Below are 24788 nucleotides of genomic sequence, written 5' to 3'. Positions count from 1 at the left end.
ATTGTACGGGCAAGACGCAACTCGCTTTTTTCGGTTTGTCTTCCGCTGCGATCGGACGTATCCTCAGTAACCAGTATTTCTAGTCTGTGTATTTCGAGTTATCCTCAGACGTACCCAATAAACTGTGCTAACGGGTTCTCATAGAACCGAAAAAGAGCGAGTTACGTCTTGCCCGTACAATGATCGCATGGCGAGAGCAAGACGCCTAGGCACGGCCTAGGGGAATGGCGACGGTGGCGCCGTACACTCTACAACACATTATACATAAGAGATTGCCCTCCCTGACTCAGTCCGAATTGGTCGGAATCCGAAACAGAACAAGGCGAGAAGCCTTTACTCCTGTTAATCTTGAAATTGGTATGTTAATATTAAATATGAAGTAATTTTGTGTTAATTACTAACGACGATTTTGGCTGTCTCTTAAGTAGAATGTAATGTTAAAATCTAACTGTTCAAAGATAAAAACTAATCATACTGGCAAATTCAACTTTCCCTCCTTATACAAACAATTGACCAGTTTGGATTTGTGCTGCTCGTATCCAACTTTCGTTCTGTGCTTGGCTTGTTGCTCCCCGTCACGACGTTGCCAGATGTTTCAGAATTAAACAGATGTGAAAGTTCAGGGGAAAATAAAAGGTTTCGTTCCATTATAGGCGTTTCACGTTCACAGTTTTGTTCATTTTCATATAACACGATGCACAAATAAATATTATATTTTCATACAAAGACGGATGTTACTATCTGCAAAATGCAGAATAATCATATACGATTGCTCAAATGAACGTGCAATATAGCATAGAAAACGTTTTTAAATAGATTCATCGTTGAAAACGTTAGTTTTAAACTGTATTTGAAAAGCGATCATTCATCCACTCTTTTCCTTATCGCGTAGTATCTCATTCTTACTAATTCCAGGATTTGTGAGTATGATTAATTTGTAGCTTCATTTCACACGATCAGCTATTACAAAAGTGTGTGTTCTGGAAGGGGGAAGAAAGGAATTCACTGTAGATTTCCAGCTCAGAGCCGTAGCAAACCGGTTTAGTGCCCCATGTAAACTGTATTTTCTTGATAGTATACCACATTCTTAATACAAATTGAACAATACAACCAATAAAATATAATTTAGCTGCTTACACTTACACAAATAAATTTAACAAGTTTTTAATTACGCACATATTATACAAGTATTTATGTCAAATTTGTTCGTGAATTCAATAAAAAAAAGCATTCAATCAGTATCGCAGCAATAATTTGAAAATAGAGAAAATACAACGTCTAGAATGTTTAATGAAATCTTATAACTTGACAAAACAACGAGAAGTAGTTGCTACGCCCTTGTCGATACATTTCAATCCCATGAGCTCGCACTGGTGTAATGCAACAAGAGAAGTTAAAATACGGGCCATACAAGCGGCAACGTCGCACGGAGTAGTAAACAGCGACTCTGTGTATGTCTGAGAACTAATCGTAGGAGACGAGAGCCCAAGCCCGTTCTGGGAAGTTCTTGTTGTGTGTGATATGTAGGTTGCGTTATTTCAACGTTACGAAGCTGTGTGAGAAAAGTCTATGATACTCCGTCATTCACGAATCATAACGGCATCGCGACCAGTCTAGCAACTCCACTTACTAAAATAGTTCTCTCTCTCTTTCTCTACCTCTCTACTTTCTCTATTTTTCTCTATTCCATTTTCTTCTGTTCCCTGTGTGCACAAAAGTAATTTTCTATAAATGTATAAATATTTTTTTCTTATAAATATAATAACAATATAAAAATATAACATAATATAATACAATATTACAATATTATAATACAATAAAATATAATATAATTAATAACTACAATGATGGATCATTCGATAAATTAAATTTACAGAACCATTACTTCTAAGTACACTTAAACACGATGACTGGTATTGTTGAACATCGTAGAGAGTTGGGAAGTGATTTGAGTATTAAGTCTTCAGCAAATTCAAAGTTAACACCATCAACACCTACAACTCACTCGTTAAACGACGAAGTAGATAACATTGATTATCATTTTGAACAAGCCAGACTACAAAGTTTTGAAAATTGGCCTGTGCCATATATTATAGAACCAAAAAGACTTGCGGCTGCTGGATTTTATTACACTGGCGAAGGCGATAAAGTAAGATGCTTTGAATGTCGCGCGGAAATATATAAATGGGTTAAAGGTGATGAGCCGATGGTTGAACATCAACGTCATTCGGAAAGATGCAGATTTATTAGAAAAATTAATTGTGGCAATGTCCCAATCGGAGTAGATCCTAATACTGTTTTATCACCAAGGCCAAGGAGTAGAGACGTATGTGGTCCTTACGGAGTAGAATATAAACCTACTTCTGGTCCAGACAATGACAATCTAACGTCAGAATTACAATTACCAAATATAGCGAAACTAAGTTATGTAGGTATATTAAGACCTGAAGGACCAGTACATTCCAAATATGTCACTTACTATGCTAGACTACGGACGTTCGAAATATGGCCAAAACAAATGGCACAAAAAAAAGAACAATTAGCGGATGCTGGTTTTTATTACGCTGGTATTAGTGATCAAACTCTGTGCTTTTATTGCGGCGGTCGTTTGAAAGATTGGGAACTAGGAGATGAGCCCTGGGAAAGACACGCAAAATCGTTCCCGAAATGTTATTATGTGCTGATGAATAAAAAAGGACAAGACTATGTTAATAAAGTATCAGGTCAGCACATATCACCACCAACCAAAGAGGTATGTGGAAAAATGTTAAATTTTCGATTTTCTCTGTACATAGATCGTCGTTCTTATATTATCATATTCCAGGAAACAATGCAGATGAATCTACCAAGTTTTATTAAGAAAGTTCAATCTGTATTGACAAGTGTAGAAATGAAGGAAGATGCGGAAAGTAATCCTGGTCCAAGTTCTCAATCCTGTTCCGCGGGTAGTGGCATACAAAGCATCGGATCTGTCATAGAATCCGTAAAAGGAAGCATAGAAGGTCTATCGAATGCAAAAACGCAAAACAATAAGCCCATAAATGTTGCGTTGATGTGCGAAATTTGTTGCAACGGAGAGAAAGGAGTAGTATTTTTACCATGTGGACATATAGTAGCTTGTGTTAGGTGTGCTCCTGGCATGACAACTTGCGCAGTGTGCAGAGAGCCTGTTACCATGACCGTGCGAACCTTCTTATAGTATTCCATAGTTTGTGATAGAAAATGATTACATTATACATATGATTTCTGTTATAGTATTGTAGAATTTTTAAATAATTTAATTTCAAACGTTTCACAATTACAAATGTCAATGTTTATCACTCTTTCTCACGTCACGCAGTACCGTCGCGGTTTGCTCGCCTGATTCTTATTTGAATCAATTTAATCAACCTCGATATTTTCTCGTCGATCTTTACACAAACTTCACACTCTGTCTCCTCACACACGCGCGCAAGGTTCTGTATGTTTAACCCTTGTGTAGCCAAACGGGTACCCCGGTTGTCCAACAACAGTGAACATTTTGGTTGACTACACAAGGATTAAATCGTTGGCACACGAAAGAATAAGAAAAATGTATTTGAACGTAATTTCTCTTCGTGGCCTAAAATTTGTCCATGCGCAATCAGTATTAGAACAAACGATAAAAATATATTTAAGTATTCTTACAAATGCACAACATATCATGAGTAGAGGAGTGGTAAGATACTTGCTCATACTGGACTCCGTAATCAAGTTTTCAGAATAGTTTTGTCTGAAACGTAACAAGCTGTACCTGCAAGTGAATGTTGCTATTTGCATATTCATAAATTTGTGTTGTCCACATCATTGGACTAATCAGGAAGGCAACAGAGACAATGTGCTTTACACAAAAAAGTACAAATAGCTACAAAACATGAAGTCCAGTCATTAGTATGTAACGATGACGGAAACGCGTAGAGATAATAAAGTAGGATGTAGTTCATTACAATTTTGCCTTTCCGCTGTATATATTTGTACTATATATTTGTAAATGATTCAAACATTGCGTTAATTTGTCTGTTAAAATTGTTCAAATCATAGTGTCAGAATATAAAGTTCCACATGGCGAAATTTTACTGTTTTTAAACTCTAAGTTTAAGTAAAAGAAACCGGTTTAGTGGATATTCACATTGCACCCGAACATTAGTTCCCGTGACGAAAATAATTAATTGTTTCTTCATTTAAGATCGTAACGTAACTACATATGCAAACGACGAGTACAAAGTTCTTATCGATACTTTTAAGATTTTTAATACATGTTACGATTCATTCTAATATGTACTCGTTTAACTGATGAAGCACAACATCGTGTAGGAATCATATAGAATTGTCGGCTTTCATATACTTTATCTTATGTTACACTCTGAATCATTAACATATTTTCATTATTATGGTATTAGCGATGACTGTTGGTTCAATATGATCACGATCATATAACATATAACAACACGATCGAATGCGAGTAGTGTGAACATTTTATGTCAACAAAAGCTGGGTCGTGACTGGAGGGGTTCATGATTATTTAACGAGCATTAATAATGAGAGACTTATTCGATATTGCAAATTTAATTACCGTTGTCTGCGTGGATAGAATTAAAATTAAGCCGGAACCTGAAGTTCCAGAGAAATCATCGAATGAAATACTAACAGAGTTATTTAGTATGTTTGATGCTGAAGAAGTAGTATCGTCAGAGAACACTGATCAACAAGTTCCAAATGCTAACATCAAAGTTGAAGAAGGCGAAAAAGAAACACAAGCACAAGGATAAAAAACATAAGAAAAAGTCAAAATATACAGTAAGGAGCAAGACTGAGTCCCCATTATTTGAAGCAACATAACTTTTTTAAAATTAGATGAAATGACTTGAATGTTATTGAGAAGTTAGAAGGATTAGTTTATTAGACGAGGTGTAAAAAATTGTTGAAAAAAATTTGAATTATACTTTTAATAGTAAAAGTTGGTTTTTTCAGTTTTTTTATCTGAGCCTGTATTGAAAATTTAAAGAATGTGTTTGATTCGCTCGAATAAATTATATCCATGCTGAAAATTTCACCGATATTGGTTAATTCGTTTACGAGTTATAAACGCTTAATAGTAGGAAAATTGCCATTTTTCACGATTTTCGACTTAAAGTCGCACTTTTAATCATTTATAACTATTAAACAAGGAACATTACCATTAGCGCAACAGGATAAGGCTATCGCGGCGATACAAGCTGGTGGAAAAACAGTAGATGAACTCACAGGTAAATTACTTCTGACCTTCGGTAGGAACATAATAGAAACTTTTGTAACAGTTCTGAAATATGAAATGCAGATATGAATATAGATATGAAATCTGTATTTGCTAGAATTTTTCCGGGTTTTCCATTTTTACAGCTAGAGTTTGCAACTACAAAATTGGAAAAAAACAAAATACGTATCATTACAATTAATATTATACTTAATTTATATTAATTAGAGATTTTGTACACAAGATTTACATGTTAGTTACATATTTCATATAAAATAATTAAGCTGTAGGTTCTAATCCTGGTTAAAAAAATAATGTGCGTTCGGTTTTATGCTAAAAGGCGGCCCGGTTCTGTTCCAGGAAAGACGGCCCGGTTTTATGCCATGCTAAGGCTGAGCAGATGTCAGCACTATATCGGGAACGCCGAAAACCCGGGCGTGAGCACTCTCATTCCTCTCTGTTCATATCGTGCGATACGAAACAGTATAATAAGATGACTGGCGTACCCCTACATCTCGTCTGTGATATTGGTTCCACATATTAGTTCCGACCGATACGGTAGGATGTGACAAAAATGGTAAGGGTAAGAATGAAATGAAATTGCTTTATTAAGTAAAGGGATTGATTATTTAAATATTTGTTATCTTTTCATTTTGAAATACGATCTGTATTATTTTACGTTATATAATTAAAACATTATTTAAATTACATTAAGAAAAATGTGCACAAATAGGTTAATTTAATAAACACCGTACTCATATATATGTAAGTTAAATATTAAGTATACTTCACGTGTCAGATTTTTAAAATTAGTATGTTAATACTTTGTTTAGTAATAAACATCGTAAAAAATCGTAAAAATACTTTTCTAATTAGAAAATTATTTATAGAGTTAAATGTCTAAAGTATATACGAAGTGACAAGTTTTTTAATAGATTTAGTGACTTATATTACATGTTTTTCCATGAAATTTATGTATACGAGTTTAAATATAAAAATATAGTACATGAAGATTAATCTTCTTTATTGTTCAGATAGGCTGGGTTATCATATTCATGATTTCCTAGTGCTTTATCTATGTCTTTTATATCATAGTTTGGTCTTTCATCATTTTCACTAGTATCAGATATAGTATTTCGAGCAAATCTTTTCTTACGTCCTCTTACAATTTTAGAACGACGCTTTTCAAATGCTTCTATTGCATCTTTTGGTACATTTGAAGATATTACTTTAGACAAACCTAAGATAATGACATTATAAATGAAATAAAAAGTGTGAAATATGATAAAATATAATAATGAATTCAAAATTAATACCAGATGCAGCAGATTGTTTTAATTGTCTTTGAAAAAGAACTTCAAAATTGCGAGACATCTTTGGAGGATTTTGAACATCTTCCATCAATTCTTGAATAGTTCTCTGTGCTCCAGAGTATGACATTTTAGTATTTGCCATAGTATGTACTGTTTCATTTTCTACTGCATTTTGGAGTCCTTCTACTATATCTCCTACGTATTCCGTAGTCATTAAATCATCTGATAGACCTTCTGTCTGAAAAATAAAATTTAATTTATGAAGCAATTGTAATCTAAGGCACAGAATTACGGAATAGCAAACATAAAAGTATATTACTTTGCCACAGAAATATAAGTTTAATTTAACATTGGCAATAATGTGTGTAAATGTATCAAATCTATGAACCAGCATTGCTAAAAATTGAATAAATAAAATTGCAACAAATGCAACTATGAAGAGACATCCTATTGGTTCCAGATGCATATATGTCCTTGTTAAGTGCATCTGAAAAGTAGTGTTAAATTATAATGAATTTTTATGACATTGCAAATTATAATGCTAATTAAAAAACTAAAACTTACTTCTTCTCTGACTTCATCAAACGTTATATTATATTTAACAGAAAAAGGCCATTGAAAGTGTAAAACATCCTTATTAATTTGTAATAAAAAAATTGATACTACAAACAAAGTATTTAAAGTGAAGAATTTGAGAAGGCACTCGTTTCGTATGTTTATCAATCCCTTCGCAATCTTTTTCTGAAAGAGATTTGATATTTTTAAAAAATATAATTGTTAATTTTCTAGTCCTATAATTAAGTTCCATACTTGTTCTTCTACATCGTTTTCAATAGGATATAAATATTTTGCAATCAATTGTTTCCAAAATTTTTCTTCTGATATAGATAGAAAATCTACATTTCCATGTTCCATGTGTTTATTTTGAAGCCAATGAGGACTTATTAAATAATTGGAGTATTCATTATTAACAGTATTATACGTCTGTATTGAAGTTCTACTTTCTAAATCTGCATTTGCATATAATTCATCTTTGATAGCATAATCATTTTTATCATCATGTGTACTAGTTTCATTGTTACTGCTTACTTCTGCATTATCTTTTGACATATTGCTGATCCTGAAGTTACTGTATACCAATTTAAAATTAACAAATCTATTATATCATTAATCCATTAGAAAAATGAAAAACTAAAATACAATTACTTTAGATTACAACAACATATATCCTTGTATTAATTACCTTTCTATTTTCTCTAAACGAATATTAATTTCATTTATTGCATTATAAATAGATTGTAAATACTCCTCTTGTTTTTCTGAATTACTTTTACGAAAACCATATTTGAAGGAATTGACAAATGATTTTGTCCAATTATTTCTAAATTCGTCGTTTTGTCTGAGTTGTGAATCATTATTTTCCTCTGATGACTGTAACAGTAAAATTATAATTATTAAACCATTTAATAAATTAAATATTGTTTTATAAAAATGTACCTTTATCTGTTGCTTGGATTCTCTAGTACCCCATGTAACATTATGTACATTGAAAATAGAATAAATAATAAGCAACATATACATCGATGGTACTGTAATATAATAAATGATTGCGTAATTCAGGCATGATATTTCATGTGGATGCATAAAACCAGTTAGCACAAACTGGGCAATGACAATAAAAAAGAGAAGGGTGTTGGGTGCAAAGCTTCCTTCTGCTGCCACTTCTAGTAATATTCCAACTAATACAACTATCATTACTAAACCATATATAACAGTAATAACTTCAGCTACAATAAGCTGCAAAACATGATCATGTAGTTAAAACTTAAGGAAAGGTCAATTTTACATTAATTGTACAGTTTGTAATTTTTGCTACATTGCACATTAATATACATAATTATTGGACCAATTACCTGTATACGATCTTCACAGAAGAAACAAACTACTAGAAAAACAATTATTGGAATTAGATTGCACCAAAAACTTGTCCAGTTGTCTATTTGGAAAGAGGTGACAAATGCACCAGCCATCATTAAATAAATAAAAGATGGTCCAATAATAGTACTACCTACAAAATAATGCTTAGTGTTTAAATATAACATTGAAATGTAAATACTTGCTTCCTAGACCTTTTTACAGTTTGCATATTATTTCTTATTAATTATTTTTAGGATCCTACCTGTTAGTATCCATTGATATACAACATAGAGCCAACATATATTATTATTCAATTTTCTGGTTTCTTTTGATGTATTTAATAAGTCAAATATGTTAGCCACAGTGGATGGGATCCATCGCCGACGTTGAACATAAAACTCTTTAAATGTTTCTGGAGCATGTGTATAAGCATCTCCAGCTGCACAATATTCTACCTAAGGGAATGAAATAATAAAAGGTTCATAGTTAAAACTTTATGTAAATTACTGATAAGAAGATTTTTATACTAATATATAACACAGATTTTACCCTACAACCAGCTTGCAAAAGCAGTGTGCAAAGCCATCGATCTTCTCCTTGATCGTACTGAATATAATGTTTGGGTTCAGTCGATCTAGTTGCATACTTTGCTATGACATTACGTTGCATTAAAGCTTTTGCTCTGAAAAGAGAAAAACAACCAGGACTACAGAGAACCGAACCTGTAGTATGTTCTGTTGATTTTTGAAGCCAATGCCCTATGGCATATTCAAATTTTTGAAACCAAATCATTGGACCTGTGCAAAAATGTTCCATTTTATTTAAATTTAATAATTAATAGTTGTAACATTACGATTTTGCACACTATAGAATAGAAATACCTTTTCCTACTGGATGTATTCGTCCACAAGCTGCACCTAATTTCTTATCTTTCTTCATTAAGTCAATTAATGCCTTGACAGCTACTGGTCGAAAGTCAACATCACCGTCTAGCGTTAGAATGTAAGTATTTTCTGTTACTAATTCTTTACGATCAACCTCGATCAATGGGTCCATCAAGCGATAGCCAAGAAGGTAATACATGTACATGACCTATGTCCAATGTTGGAATAAAATAAATAATATTGTCAATAGATTTCATCGCGTAAGAATTGACTTTTTCAACTGATTGATGTTAATGACATTAAAATACCTGACTCCATCTTTTTCTGTGTCGTATTCTATTTTTATCTTTAAGGTGTACTGTTAAACGTGTCTTTCCAGGTAAAGTCCAGATTAGCTGACCACCATAGGGTGTTGGATATTTTGTTGGCAATATTGAACACATGCCAAGGTTTTTCACAGCTTCTTCCATAGTTTCCAAAAATGTTGTCACATACTGATTTACTTGTGTTTCATGTTCTAAATGATTACAGGATCCAATACAACCGTACATACAGCAAAATGCGTCATCAAAAAATATGTGCGCTGAAGTAAGGATGAAATTACTTTCACTTAAATAATATTAATCATTAATTTCACAGAATATTGATTATTGATCTTACTTACTATCTAATTCATAGTAATCTTTGATAAAAATTTTATAATATTTTTGAGTAACTCTCATAGCACACTGATCTTTATCTAGTCGTAATATACTTCCAATCATTTCCATCATTTCTTCTTTAGTTTCATGCCACATAGTAGCGCATGCATAAATTTGAGTGGTACAGGCATTTTTTTTGTTAGTATTTTCTTCTGAAAATCCTGAGTCAGAATTACTTGATCTTTCCAATTCTTGTATATGGTCAGCCTGAAAGATTTTTTATTCTAAATACATACAGATTATAAAAGCTTTAATTTATCACAGAAGAGTGAAATAAATACCTTGAACTGTGTAGTCAAATCAAAATGCTCTTCTTCCTCAACGACATTGTAAATTTGATACTTTCTCTTATTCAAACCTATAAACTGATCAATCAGAAGAGAATCATACGTTGAATTATAGAAAATTGTTTCCACGGAAGCAAGTTTCTCTTTTTGATCAAACCATAATTGTAGTGAGATCCAAATTTGAGATAACCACCATATTATCCAGCACCATATGCGCCAGCTTAGAATAAAATCTTTTATATCGTTATATATGGGTTCTTTAAAAAATAGATAATCTGGTAGCAAATCATGAAACACACATGAATTTCCGTTTTTTACAATACAAAACATTATCATTAAGAATATCGTCCCTGGTGTAACTAAACTTATTGGAAGAGCAACACCAAACTTGTGCATCTGTGTTTTATATGCAAATATTGCTATAATAATATTAAGAACAATTAGATATTGCAATGAATTGTTACATTATATATAATTATTGTAAAATCTTGTACTCACCTACTCTATATATGAGGAAACCACAGAAAATTTGAATTAAAAAAGTATATAAAGGTACTGATGTATTTACAGTGATAGTGAAAGTATCTTCTTGCTGAAATTCATTGTCTCCGAAGTAGAATATTGTGTTTAGTGTATTTCCAAGGACAGAAGAATTTGAAAATGGAACTAATTCCACAGTGTATTGACTCATTCCTAGAAATTCAAAAAATTCCTGAAACTGAATTCCTTTAAAAATTGAAATCACAGAGGCACTAAAAATGAATATCAAACATCTCCAAAATGCTACGTATCCTTGTAATAAGTGACGGCTATTTTCTATATCCGTTCTTACTGCTGCTAAAAACTTTATAAGACCTGTGAACAAAACAATAGATAGTTGCAACAGTGCTGGTATGCATACAATAAATAGATTACATAAAGAAATGTTAAAAATTATAAAAATATTACCACAATAACTATGATCAGAAACATAATTGATCCACCAACGACAAGAAGAAAATAAAAGCGATACAGGAAGAACCCACATCAGAGTGCCATTCATATTATGATGTAAAAACGAATTTAGAACCAATCCAGATCCTTGAGCAAGTAATGCTAAAATATTGCATACTATAACTAATATGAACATTTTAGATGTTCCTATATACTTCTGATTTTGAGAGAGTAAATCTGTAATAAAAGAGGTATGCGTTTTAAAATTGTAATTCAATAAATTCTTACCTATCTACTAGAAGACAAAAGAAAATTGACTTACTTATTAGAACAGGTATGAAAGACATACAACTACATATTGCTGCAGCTTCTATAGAGTTAATCTTCGGAAGACTGTAGAAAAGTAACAGTGCTAAACCAATTGGATGAAGAGTTTCCAACACAAGAAAAATGGCTAGATTTTTTTTCGTGGGCATCTTCTCATTTTTTTCAAAAATATAGTACCATATAGACTGTAAAATGCTAAAAGATTCGGGTACCAGGAACGTAAAGATGATGTACCATGTCCAGATTGTTCTACCTTGTTTGGAAATTTTTGCATTCAAATCTTCCTTAATATCTGTAGTATTAATAATCATAATAATATGTTTTATGAAACATGAATCATTTTGAAATAGAAAACTAATACTCTATAACTAACAAAAAGTACCTGAATAATAATCACACAGTTGTGTAGAATGTTCTTCATCAAGTTGTGAAACTGCAAAAAGGACTGCACATTTGGCAATTAAACCACAGCTAAGGATAGTGCTAAAAATGATACCATACAGAAGAAATTTAATAATATGCATAACAAAACCGAACCATTCATTATTTTGCATTGATGCACTTTCTTTTTTTATTGGAACTTTTTTAAATATATCCCATGGTAAAACATTTTGTTGGACCCTAGAATTATAAATAAGTGAAAATTTAGTTATTATTAATGAAATTTAAATTGTAACATATTAAAAGTATTAATACGAGTAAAACGTTGCTTTTTAATACAAATTTTAAAATAATTAGTGATTGATTAAATGTCCTTACGATTGTTCAGAAATTGTATGTCCATTTTTGGATTCAGAAAAATCGTCCTCATAATTTTCGAAATCGACGAATAGTGACGAATTTAAATTGTTTGTCTCTTTCAAATTAGACATAGTGAAAATGAAATTCTCCGAGAGTGTTTCACCGCTTAGGCGGTGAATCATTTACTGCCGAAATATTCATCGACATATCGTGTATATTGATAAACTGATAAGATTCCAAATTTCTTAAAAGTAGTTCATTGTTATCTATGACCACATGAAAATGAGAAAATATAGGGGATCGTATATATCTAAGAGATAAGAAGTTCTTTATCCATATATCTCAAAATTCCTTTTATTGTTTCCAAATTTACCAAAAAAGTGAAGCAAGAACCATTTTCAACCATTGTAAACATGTGATTTGTTTGAAAATATGTTGACACGAGACTTTATTATTACATTTTGATTATTTAACTTAAATGAGAAACGTAGTTAGCAAATACGTAACAAATATGAAATAAACTCTGTTAAATAAATGTTTAAAATAATGCTTCATTTTATTGTACAAAAAGATAAAAGATTTTTACAAAATTGGAAAGAAAATAATGAATTATTCATATGATAAACACATATACATATATGATTCGGTCTGCGCAGATATTTCAAGTTTACCGCTATTCGAGGTCGAAGTCGAATTCTGAATCGTGCTATTCGATAACAAATAATCGATAATGAATGATCTCGTGTGTAGCACCTTTCACGAGATAGGTTTCTGTCTGTGAATTACGTTTTGTAATTGATTTATCAATAATCGCGTATAACGTTAAATGCCGGATTAAGTTGTTCGGCATCATTTAAGTAAGTTCGTAAAGGAATACGGGAGTCGTGAAGCGATGCGGAGCGTCCTGAAAGCTGGCTCTGAGTTAGGTCTGGGTTAGGTTGATGGCTCTTGAGGCCGGAGCCTTCCTTGTTCAAATGAAAGTATTAATACCGAAGGTTGAAACGGGTTTAACTGCGGAATACTTTTATTCGAGTACTTTCAAAGTACTCTGCCCCTGAGAGTGTTCATATTCTTCAGGGGTAGATCCTCCTCGGTAATTCGTTTTTTTAAAAAATGGCATCGCAAAGTCAAAATGCTACGACCGTGAGTTCAACTATTTCACCGGCGAATGGATCATCCGGACCGACGACGACCACCTCGGTCTGCACTACAAAGATGCAGTCACTCGCTTCTACACCATCCTCGCAACCTTACGAACAAAATTCGTCAGCATCATTGTCGCCGTCACCGTCGCCGTCGCCGATGCAACAGCAAGAGCATCAACAAACTCTGCAACCCAACAATGTAGAAGCACTTGACAAAAATTCTTCGAATACGTTGAAAGTACGTGCTTCCTTATTACTTATGACGCTTTTAAGTTGGACTACACATTCGTGATTTAAACGTATTCCAAAGTCTGATTTAACTTTTGCATTTAATATATAGAGTGACCCATAGTGTTTACAAAAAAATTTTTGGATTTTAGATTTTACTCTACATATTAAGCCACAAATTTCTTGGTAGTAATTTCTGTAATCTTTCTTATAGCGTAATCCGAAAATGGAACTGAGCAAAAGTGATTTATTGAAATTGTTAGGACATCTCGAAGGAGAGTTACAGGCAAGGGATATCGTAATAGCATTGTTAAAGGTAAAGTTATTTTCTATAAACGATTAACGAGGATCGTGCAAACGATTAAAATAATTAAAAATATTACATAATGTCATTAAGAATGCAACTAATATTTTTGTTGAATTTCTTATTTATATGTATTTTTTAGTCAGAGAAATTGAAACATCTATTACATACTCAATATATGAGTAAAAGCACAGATCCACATGCTGCACTTATTCGGGATATGGGGTTGATAGGAGACATAGGATTAATGGGACACGAATCAAATCAAATACATCAACAAGTTGCTAGTTTAGAAGCACTTGTTCAACAACAAAGACGTATGAAGTCTAGGATGACCAAAATTCTTAAAGATGCTGAACTTAGACACCGAGCAGTATGTTATTCATTTCAGATATATATAATGTCTTTTATGTTATGAACAATGTTTTCTCTGTGCAATCTCTATTTATTTCATTTCAGGTAATCAAGGAATTAGAAGAAGAGAAACGGAAACACGAGCACGATACTGCCCAAGGCGACGATATTACATATGGACTTGAAAAAGAGAGGACACGATTGAAGAAAGAATTAGAATTAGAAAAACAAGAAAAAAAAAGACTGGAACTAGATTTAAAGAAAGCAAATGATGCTCAAGAGGAAGAGAAAACACGACAAAAGCAAATAGTACTTCTTCTGTTGGCTGAACGTAAAAAAATAATCATGAAATATATAGAAGAAAGAAAAAGATCAGAGGATTTGGCACAGATATTAAGTGAGGAAAAAGTACGAATAGATTCCATGGCTGAAGGACTCGAAGAAGAAAGTAAGAAATCCTTACAGATGGAAGCAGAGTTAGAAAAACAACTTGCACAGTTCGATATGGAAAGGCAACAGTATAGGCAAGCTTTAGCAAAAGAAGAGAAGAGGGTGAAAGATCTCGAATTAGAATTAGAAAAACTTAGAAATGAAATGGATGTGTTGAAAGAATCTCATACACGTGGTTCTCCAAGAGGAGTGGGTACAACTCCACCACCTCCTCCAGCCAAACCAGTTAGCTCAGTTGCTATACCTACAATTAGGCCTGCTAGTGCTCCACAAACAAGTATGTAACGAATAATAGATACCATGAGATGATAGTACAATTCAATTTTACTTTTACCTCACTTTTTTTATGAATACAAAGTAATATAACTGTTAACATACTCTGTGTGATTATGAATTTATCTTAAAATTATATTTTATATGCAGTTAAAGGCACAGTATTGGGCACTGGGACGCCAATGGTTAGTAGCAAAGTTGTTCAGCCCACTGCCACGGTATCTAGTGTTCCTGTCAGCGGTCCAAGTAAGAACAGCTTACCCTAAAGTTGAAATAGGATAGACAGTTAAAATATTTTGGACATATCTTCTTTAAGAGAGTATTCGTCTTGCATAACAATGGGTGAATTAACAAATTACATTTTCACAGTTAATTATAAAACTAAATGGTAATTGAAGTTTATACTTGCAATACATATTACTCCTATATGTCGAATATGTACATCCTTCTTATAAAAATCATGCTAATGTCCAAAATCTATTATTCAGTGCTGGTTCATTCAAATACAGGTTGAACGAAAAATTTATATTACATATTCATTGTGTTACTTTTGTACAAAATTATGTAGAATATTTTTATATTTTTAGCATAAGTACTATAAAAGTCAAATAGCACTATAGTCAAAATCCCTATAGTCTATAATCTATAGAGATCCATAAAACGTATCAAAATTTTTCTTATAGCTACTGGGATTGCTAGATCAGTAACTCCTGGACAAGCATTACGTGGGGTCACGTACACGTCCAACATTACGTCTACCGGTGGGGAGACTACAACTTCTTCAGATACACAGGTAAATTATCTTCATTTTTCTTTTCATTCTACTTTAATATGAGAATACATAGAATGAGAATTATATATATATTTGTGCATACATTTACAATAAGAAATTTTGTTTAATAATATAGTTTTTATGATATAAAAATGTAGTATATCTTTTATTTCAACATTTTATGTTGATTTTTAATATGTAATTATTTTTTATGCACCAGACTTGTATGAGATCTTTACAAAATGCATCATACATAACGTCATAATTAATAGTACATATATTCTAAACTAGATAATAGTAAACTGCTTAAATGATACAGATAATTAATGAAGACCTACAAAATAAAATGTGGTAGAAAAGATTCAACAAATATAGATGCTTGATTGGGCACAAGATTGACTGACAAATTCTGAATCACAGTTCTATTACTATATTTAAAAAATATAACTATATTGATATACCAATGAATAAATCAATATGAATATTTTATTACTATTTTTATAGTTGATAATAGAATTTATTTTGCTACTATGTATCAGTGAAATGCAGGGAGGATAAACTACATAAAACTTCCATATTATATATCTTTAATATACATATAATATATGCATAGAAATGATCATACAAGTAATATTTTAAACTATATTATATTATTTATAATAATAGAGTGCTTCAATTGGGAAATCATTAGGAATAATGCAATTTGATGTTGTCTTATATGCATAAGATGTTCTAGTCTTATCATTTATGAAAGCTGAATGTTCTATGTAATATGTTCATTATTTATATAATTATTGCATGATAACAGTGATAATTACAAATAAGTTCTGTCATCTTTCTTAGAGAACACAATTATTGCGCATTTTTTACTTTTCTTATTAGTTTTAACGCAACAATGTAACAAACAAAAACTGCTTTGGGGTAAAACTGGTTCATTTCTTCTTTTAACACACGGGTATATTATTGATTGTACTTATTGTTACAATGCAAAAGAAACAATGAGTACCATTATTGAACTGGGTAAAATAAATGTATGTATACATTAGAATAACACTTACATTACAGTCAATAGGTACTTTCTACATTTTTATACAACATACAAAAATAAAATGTAAAATATATAAAGTGACATAGAAAACAAAAAATGCATCATAGGTATGACGATTACGTACATCTTGTAGATGCGTTGTATGTAGACATCTTGAATTGAACACATATTTGTTTTAATATTACTTCATTACTTTTAACAGTTGTTCAGAGAATCAGTACATATAGAAATAAATAATTTTACGGTGTACAGTTAGAGCTGAAATTAGATTTTCTTCTATTACATAGGTTACATAACACGCATCTGTTTAATTTGCATCATACACATATAGATTTTTCATTGTTTGTAAAATTTTACTCATACTGACCATACCACACTGTATTATTTTATATAAGTTAGTACACGAGCAGATTTTAAATCTAAATTGTATTATGCTATTCTTATTTTGTACATAAGATTACTATTTAGTATGTACATTGATTATTTCCTTAATTAAAAAAACTGTATGCAACTCACTTTTGAGCCTTATTTACATATTCTCCCTGCTTGCCCTCCTAATTGCAACCCTGTACTTGCTACTGCTAACTTTACGTGGTTTGGTTGTATATCTTTTATTTTCCTCGAATTGTATAATGTACTATCCTAACAATGAAAGTAGATTATCGTACAGTTTTCACAATAGAAGGTTCAAATTCCTCAAATACTCTGTGATCACTATCTCTCGCCGAATAAGCCCTATATTACTTTTCGATGCTTTGTATTCCAATAACATTACCAAGTTACACACAATATATTAGTTCACGCTGGTATCTATGATTTACTTACTGTTGCCAGGAATCATCAATCTCAAGTGGAGCTAGCTAGAAAATTGAAACGTGCACATTATACTTTATCTAGGTACCAATATGATCTTCATTGAAAATACTACCACTCTAAACAATTTAGTCACTTATTATTTTCTCTTTTTTTATTTTGCTTTGGATCGGTGTCTTGGTGTAATTATTCCTCCTTTTAGTTTCTTTTAGGTGCCAGCTCTAAGTCTACAGTGGATCGAAATCATAGTGGCACACTCAAACTTCTTACAATAATGTACGCTACAAAGATAGCATATTGATAGCTAAAATAAAAACTAAAAACTGTATGGTCAAAAGGGTAGTTATTAGAAAAGAAAAGAAAGATAGATGTCAGAGAAGTTAAAAATCGGTGTTCTATCATTTCCAATGTATTATGATCGTGAAGGGTGTAAATTAATTTCTATTGTTTCCTCCTTCTCACAGTTGATGCAGAAATCTAGTAATTCTGAACAATTGGATGTACCACTATATTTTTGATCCATTGTGCGTGTACCTAGTGATGGGTCTTCAAGCATTGTCGGCTTGAGTCGGTCAAGAAACTCGAGTCTAATTGGTTTGCAAAAGTTGGAGTTGCTCGAACTTGTGACCTCCTTGTTCCAATAGTCATCTAACTAACATTGTCAGTCGACAATCAGCCCCTTGAAGGCCTGAAGACCGTGGAGAAGGTAGGGTAAGTGGTTCAAGCGATTCGAGTTCGGCTTTTTTTTTTAACCAATGGAGGCAAAAAGCTCGAGTCGCACAGTAATCGGGTGAACATTATCACTCGACGATCAGTTTCTTGAAAGCCTAGAGTCTGCGAGAGAGGGAATGTCAGAGGTTTGTATGGCCAGGCTTCTTGAGAACTGATGAGACTCGAGCGGCACGAAGACCCATCATTACATGTACCCTAATGTGGTGAGGTGATATCAAAGGGCTAGCCCTGAGGCTAAATCGGTTCTCGTGTGTATTCATTCCTCAGGCTATAGAGAAACGTGTGGTTGTACCTGCTACCGTTAATCCGGGAGGCGCGGTAAAACTTATACCGGCGGCGCAAACTCCAGGCAAACTTGGTTTTCATGTTGGCTCTGGTTCGGCGGTTCAAGCATCTGGTATGCTGTCCTCGAAAAAGCCACCGATATCGCGTGGAGTTCCTCCTCCAGTACCACCGAATAAACCGGTGGTACCACCTAAAAAGGATGCTGCTTATCTTAGGAGGGTTGAGTCGTCGCAAGCGACGCAGGACGCTGTTAAATTGGTTAAACAAGCTGTGGCGCATCCTGCTAGTGCATCCGCAGCTCCGCCGCAAGCCCAACAGGCACACCCGGCCTTTACTCAAGCCTCCGAAGAAGAGGTTAGTAACGCAGCTCCTGTCTCCTAACCCTGCCATGTCTTCACATCTTTTTCGATTCAGTCTTGTTTCTGTCTGTTCAACCCTCTGGTGCACAGGTAGACAGCGCTTCCAACAGTGTACCCGCAGGGTCCCATTAACTCAACCCTTCGTCTATAGATTCATGGTAATAATTAGACTGCGAATTTTTGTGCATTTACGACAGAAATAAGTAGGTTTACTAGTAGGTAGTTTAGTTTAAATTTAATTATTACTTTTTTGTGGATCCTGCAGACCCGACCTGTGCACCGGAGGGTTCTTCCTGCTGCGGTTCCCCAATTCTTCTCCACATAATAATCTAGTTCTGATTTCTTCAAAAATAACTCTACGTTTGAGGAAAGTACAAGGGACTTGTTACCAATGTGCGTGTGTCCTTTTCTCATCGTCCGGTCGAATCCGAATTGGGAGTCGTAGCAGATTATGGCCGTTAACCGTCTAGCTAATCGGAATAGATAATGGAATATGATTTTAAGTGTCAATACTGTAAACTTTCTTGTATCTCTCACTCTTATCACATTTCTTCATTCTGTTAATAACTTTGGACGACTCATTGGGTTCCCAAGAAAGCTATCTCCTCTTTATCCGAATGATCAGTGGAAAGTGTTATTTCTTCTTGGTATTTCTTTAACGACGAGGACTTTGAGTGGATGGTTGACTGAGATCACATTTATTCCTTCTTTTATACTTACTGTATGGTCATATTGTCGCTATTAACACATATAGGAGATATGGTCACGTGCTTAGGGTTATTAAATGAGTGGTTTCAATAATACAAAAACATACATTACTAATTTGTAGAAGCTAAAAAAATGGTGGGTAGAGGGTGTTTTCGAGTAAACTGGGATTCATTAACACGGATTGCCTTTCCTAAAATATCGTAATATTATACGTATCAGAACGATGTTTTGTAAACAGCATGATCATATGGTCATTCTTGATCTTTTGTCAAGCTGCAGGATCTGTTTCTGAATGTCAATGTTCTTAATTTATTTAGATGTGTATGGTTCTTTAATGAAATGTCAGAATACTAAAAAAACGATCGTGCATTTAATCCAAGAAGGGATCGGGAGAATGATTAATAATGATAAATGTTTAAGCAAAATTGACCCATTTAATTGTAGACAAGCGATTAATATATCTAAACTGCCTGAATGTGTTAATTTATACTTGTGACTAATTTATACTCGTTTGACTATTTCATATTAACACCTTAAATCAATATTACCAAAATGTCACTCTTGTGAAACAAGTGTCTTATAATGACATCGCACGACAATACAGTATGTCTAATAAACAGACTATATCATGTAATAATAACAAATGTAAACTCGTAGAGCACAATGAAACAAAAACGTAAAGCATTCACGTTGTTGTTGCGTTTCTAATTTAGTAAACACTGTAATTCGGTAGTTGCCTTTAACCATGGTTTTCGTAAGATGATTCCGAAAATTAGAAATTTATATTAAAAAAAGCTGTAGTCTACTAACGAGTAACATTGAAAATTAGTTAAGGCTTGAGGGTCGTTTCGCTTAACAGTTGCACTTTAGCAAATAAATATATTATGAAAGATAGAAAATTCACAACAACATTCCACGTTATTTCAATCGTTCTTCGGACCATTATTACAAATATACTGTCCAAGAAGAATGACCTGACTAGAGCCAGCCTTTTTTGGGTGCCTGATGAATCGAAATGTTTAACGTGCACGAACACAATTCAGAGCTCGTGAATATGATTTCAGACAAAGCCACGTTGATTTAACCGAGGGTAGGAAAAAAAAAGAAACCCAGTAAGCATTACTACTAAAGTTTAAGAATGTCTGAGTCCTGTATACCGTGTGAAACAAAACAAAAAAAGAGAGAAAACTAAATGATACTTGGGTTAGCGTATTGGAACCACACGGCGCGGGATCTGTAAACGTTTCTGAATCAACGAAAAAAAAAAAAAGAAAAGAAACAAAAGAACAAAGAAAGAAACGTGCATTACCCGAACTGCTCGTTCATCGATTGATCTTACTTTACGTAATAAATATAAGACATTATTAATCTATATCGCTAGATCTCAGACCAGGCGGACTAATCCGAATGGATCCGCCGGTGATTATTGACGATCCACCACGAAACCATGCTTGTAACATTGTACTATAGCCGTGAAGTCGAATCGAAATCGGATTATTCGAATTATTTAAGGTAGACTCTTGTAGATTCTGTAGTTTATTAACTCGCGACCCGTTCCGAATTACGTTGAACAGAAACAGAGAAAAAGAGAGCAAGAGAGAAAGAAAGAAAGAAAGAGAGTATGAGTGAGAGAGAAAAAGTCATTAGATGAGTTAGTATCGTTGTAAACACGCTATCTGTAAAAAAAAAAAGAACGATACCGTGGACGTGAATAATAAATGTTTATGCGACACAGAGAATTAGAAACGTGTATCATGTTAACAATAAAGAAACAAATATTAAATACTTTTAGGTAGGGAAAAGTACGACGGGGTCATTTAACGTTGAATTCACGAGATAGAATTTCTTTGATGTGGTCATTCGTTTTGACTCCTTTGCCCCGCTCCCCTGTTCCCCGTTCATCAATCATTGATAGGGTATAAAGTGTGTAAGGATCAATTGATAGTTTGAGATTGCTTGGGATAGCAAGGTCTATACTCGACTGACAGTATAGCAACTTTGATAATACCAGGTTGTTGCACAGAAAATGGCCACTCTCACTGATGGACATATTTGATTCGCACTTTTGCGAACGAAAATTCCTAACAATTTGTTCCGAAGCGGAATTTGTAAATAGGTGTCATGAATCTTCGTTTAAAGTTCCTTTAAAGAGTTTGTATACGATTTTATTAGAAATCATGTTTTATCTTTTTCTTAAATTTTGTATTTTTAGATAATTTACAATCGAGATCAACTCATTACATACTTTCGATTATTATAAACCTGTTGAGTTTATATTGTATTTTTCCGAACCTGTTAAGAGTTCATATGATAATAAGCTGTATGAAATCAATCTTATATTCACCACCATTTAGAATAGATGATTCAGTTCCGACGAGGAAACATAAATGTTCCCCAAGACGAGCGTTAATTATTTGCAACTACACTGCGAACGTTTATACAAATATACCGTTTATAGTACTAACTTGCAGAAGCTGGAATCAAACGTTTCCTTCCCGACTACGAGAATAATGCTAAGAGTATGTTAACTGTTAGGCTATGGCGATCGCTAGAGATACATAAGTGTGGGATCAGGACCCCGCGGATCAAATATAACGCGCGGAGATTAGAAAGAGCCCCACTTCTCCTAAGATCCTATATAAAAATTCACAGTGCACTTACCACTCGGCCCAGCAATAATTACGTTAAAAATGATTTCGTTGGCGAAAGTGCAAGGAATCAAACTGAACAAAAGATCGCGGCCAGTTCCCGTGCAGCAAATTGGTAATTTCTGAATTCCGATCGATCAGACGTGAAATGACCCAAAAAAAAAAAAAACAAACGTGTATGCTATAATCACTGCCTTGCCTGACGTAATTGCGTGCATTGCCAGTATACAAGCGTATGATGTACGGATGCAAATTTCGAGCAGGATTTATCCGACGACAGTGCATGTATTCGGTGGTATGATCGATCCGGTTTGCGTTCGACGAACAATAGAAAAATAAACTAACACTATCGAATGTTCTCGAGAACAGGCAACTCCGCGACACACCGATGAATCGATCGCTGTCTTTCCTGACAATACTTCTGTGCGAAGTAGCATTATTTTTTATTCACGTGACCGTCGTGTCCGCCGACAGCTTCTGTTACGCAACTGTAACACGCGGACAGAGCCAGGCGTACGAAGCAATTTATTTTCTACGGGTTTCTATGAATACGTCATCGATGATTTGAGGGCGGACAGAATTTTTTTCCAACGACGTGGGCCAGTCGCGTAACGATGTTGAATATTCAATTTAGTGATATTGAGTAGCGGACTCGCAGTGTTCCCTAAAAGGCGCGTTGCACCAATCGTACCCGCGATCTATGGATCGCAAACGGAACGAGAGGATCGCGTTGTATCTCTTTCGCGTCGGTTGTTCGTCCAGAAAGCGAGAGCTATGCGGTCAACTCTGGCGCGATTTGATCGCGTGTCATCGTTTGTTTCGCATTTAACACTAGGTTCACGGAGCACTAAAAATGACTATTTTACATTACTTAATAAAAATAACATGAATGTATCTATTAAAGTTTGTAGCCATTTTTTAAATAATATGTACCCGAAGAAATCAATTTGTTAAATAATTACTCACGGATGCATTCTTACAATCTCAATATTCGCAATTTAAAAATATTAGAATCCGTCATTTTGACGGGTCCCGTAAATCTAGTGTTAATGAAACACACGGTATGTAGGACACACTTAAGCGTCCGCCGCTACCCCCCACCCGATTCCATAAAATCTGAGCTATCTGTATCTGCATCTCACACACACATCCCCTGTCTTTCTTTCAGTTGAATTCTCAGAAGCAACCTTCCCCACTTAAGTGTCCACATTCGGTCCCGATCGCGGACGCTTAATCGTGCACTACTGTACGCGGAGCAGCATTGCTGTACAATAGTTGCTCGCTGTGTCGAGAGTGTACCTCAGAATCAAAAGTCTCGCCGACCGCGAAGTCTGGCGAATGACACAATTTTCAAATCTCATTGAAGGAGTTGAAAATGTTTAGCATCCCCCGCGTAGTCCTAGCAATTCTCATCTGTTCCTACACCTTGAGAGATTTATTGCCGGTTTGGGGTTGGCATGGCGTTCTACGTAAAAGGAGCAAGGTGTAGTATCTATTTCTCTGATGTCGTTTGCCCCTCGGGGCAATTCACAAATGTTTCGATAAAAGGTGATTGTACAGACTAGTAGCGAAACATGTACATACAGTGATTTCTCTATATATGTCGCGAAGGCCTGTGCGATAAACGTCGCGGAATTATCCCCCCTACCGCGGGGGCGAAGCTCGAGAGGCCTCGGACGCGCCGAGGAGTGTAAACATAAGATACAAGACCCGGGGTGTTGACATATATCGAGAGTTCACTGTACAGGAATATTGTGCATTAGGTACACAGGATTATCTAAACTGAGTGGCATATCTTCGGATTGAAACGGAACGCGAATATATTTGAGGCAAGCCTCGATTTGTATTTTATTTCGATCCGAAGACGAAAACGCTTATTTGGCCAATCCTATGTTTAAAACAATTTTTTGTACATATCCACGCGCGTGTATTCGGTTGTCACTTTCTGGACGGTCCTCGTGTTAGTTCGCGGAATATTCATCGAGCATACAGCACGCCCGTATCGCGATTTTCATCGTCGGTGGCGCGAATGGCTCGCGAACAATGATCGCGCGAGGATAAAAGAATAATTTTCGGCTTAGAAATCCTCTCGTTCGCCGTGGTACAGCGCATCTTTCGAAACCCCTGTAAGCAAATTTCGTTCCCACAACGTAGAGTTTATAACAAGGACATGAATAAAATTATTCCGTTTGTACACACACACACACACACACACACACACACACACACACACACACACAGAAAGAGAGCGAGTGAGTGAACGAGTCGACCGCGAGAGAAAGGGTGAAAGAGAGACAATGAGAGAGTGAGAGAAA

At 34.2% G+C, this 24788-nt stretch overlaps 4 protein-coding genes across 6 annotated transcripts in view; 3 read left to right on the top strand and 1 right to left on the bottom strand.

Annotated features, from left to right (window-relative positions):
* Window positions 1-17: 17 nt before the first annotated feature.
* LOC143362209 (death-associated inhibitor of apoptosis 1-like) lies at window positions 18-3295 on the top strand. Of its 3 annotated transcripts, none has more exons than XM_076802172.1 (3): window positions 18-357; window positions 1877-2752; window positions 2825-3295. In XM_076802172.1, exons 2-3 carry the CDS (start codon window positions 1907-1909, stop codon window positions 3197-3199), a joined length of 1221 nt encoding a protein of 406 aa, XP_076658287.1. In that variant the 5' UTR covers window positions 18-357; window positions 1877-1906; the 3' UTR covers window positions 3200-3295. The 3 variants fall into 3 exon arrangements, with proteins under 3 accessions (XP_076658287.1, XP_076658289.1, XP_076658290.1); XM_076802174.1 differs by lacking the exon at window positions 18-357 and adding an exon at window positions 420-920; XM_076802175.1 differs by lacking the exon at window positions 18-357 and adding an exon at window positions 1704-1717.
* Window positions 3296-5806: 2511 nt separating this feature from the next.
* Window positions 5807-12584, bottom strand: LOC143362084 (chitin synthase chs-2). The gene is made up of 18 exons (XM_076801925.1): window positions 12373-12584; window positions 11996-12234; window positions 11609-11905; window positions 10852-11523; window positions 10348-10772; window positions 10030-10273; window positions 9674-9948; window positions 9363-9573; window positions 9031-9278; window positions 8744-8936; window positions 8478-8632; window positions 8062-8361; window positions 7808-7995; window positions 7375-7693; window positions 7129-7305; window positions 6884-7051; window positions 6568-6802; window positions 5807-6491 (listed from the first exon to the last, which is right to left on the bottom strand). The coding sequence occupies exons 1-18, from the start codon at window positions 12534-12536 to the stop codon at window positions 6265-6267; spliced, it is 4737 nt and encodes a 1578-aa protein (XP_076658040.1). The 5' UTR covers window positions 12537-12584; the 3' UTR covers window positions 5807-6264.
* Window positions 12585-13067: 483 nt separating this feature from the next.
* Naus (cortactin binding protein N-terminal like nausicaa) lies at window positions 13068-17443 on the top strand. The gene is made up of 6 exons (XM_076802123.1): window positions 13068-13737; window positions 13942-14043; window positions 14174-14404; window positions 14491-15112; window positions 15259-15354; window positions 15792-17443. The coding sequence occupies exons 1-6, from the start codon at window positions 13468-13470 to the stop codon at window positions 15941-15943; spliced, it is 1473 nt and encodes a 490-aa protein (XP_076658238.1). The 5' UTR covers window positions 13068-13467; the 3' UTR covers window positions 15944-17443.
* A 1512-nt stretch (window positions 17444-18955) lies between these two features.
* Thw (chitin-binding domain protein thawb) overlaps window positions 18956-24788 on the top strand; it is a 35540-nt gene continuing 29707 nt past the window's right edge. Inside the window, exon 1 of the mRNA XM_076802122.1 lies at window positions 18956-19112. Coding sequence (XP_076658237.1) covers window positions 18958-19112 — 155 coding nt within the window. The 5' untranslated portion in view covers window positions 18956-18957. The remainder of the gene's footprint in view (window positions 19113-24788) is intronic.

Source organism: Halictus rubicundus, chromosome 16 (assembly GCF_050948215.1).
Source record: "Halictus rubicundus isolate RS-2024b chromosome 16, iyHalRubi1_principal, whole genome shotgun sequence".
In the NCBI taxonomy this organism is placed as follows: Eukaryota; Metazoa; Arthropoda; class Insecta; order Hymenoptera; family Halictidae; genus Halictus; species Halictus rubicundus.
This window is presented reverse-complemented; position numbering and strand designations above follow the sequence as displayed.

What these genes read in the sequence shown, in the direction of transcription:
- LOC143362209 (XM_076802172.1), top strand. Translation starts at nt 1,907, where the DNA reads ATGACTGGTATTGTTGAACATCGTAGAGAGTTGGGAAGTGATTTGAGT. An exon ending in TATCACCACCAACCAAAGAG is followed by an intron (nt 2,753 to 2,824) that starts GTATGTGGAAAA and finishes ATCATATTCCAG; the next exon opens with GAAACAATGCAGATGAATCT.
- LOC143362084 (XM_076801925.1), bottom strand. Translation starts at nt 12,536, where the DNA reads ATGATTCACCGCCTAAGCGGTGAAACACTCTCGGAGAATTTCATTTTC. An exon ending in TTTTGCAAGCTGGTTGTAGG is followed by an intron (nt 8,937 to 9,030) that starts GTAAAATCTGTG and finishes TCATTCCCTTAG; the next exon opens with GTAGAATATTGTGCAGCTGG. An exon ending in AATCCAAGCAACAGATAAAG is followed by an intron (nt 7,996 to 8,061) that starts GTACATTTTTAT and finishes TTACTGTTACAG; the next exon opens with TCATCAGAGGAAAATAATGA.
- Naus (XM_076802123.1), top strand. Translation starts at nt 13,468, where the DNA reads ATGGCATCGCAAAGTCAAAATGCTACGACCGTGAGTTCAACTATTTCA. An exon ending in ATTCTTCGAATACGTTGAAA is followed by an intron (nt 13,738 to 13,941) that starts GTACGTGCTTCC and finishes TCTTTCTTATAG; the next exon opens with CGTAATCCGAAAATGGAACT. An exon ending in TGCTAGTGCTCCACAAACAA is followed by an intron (nt 15,113 to 15,258) that starts GTATGTAACGAA and finishes TTTTATATGCAG; the next exon opens with TTAAAGGCACAGTATTGGGC.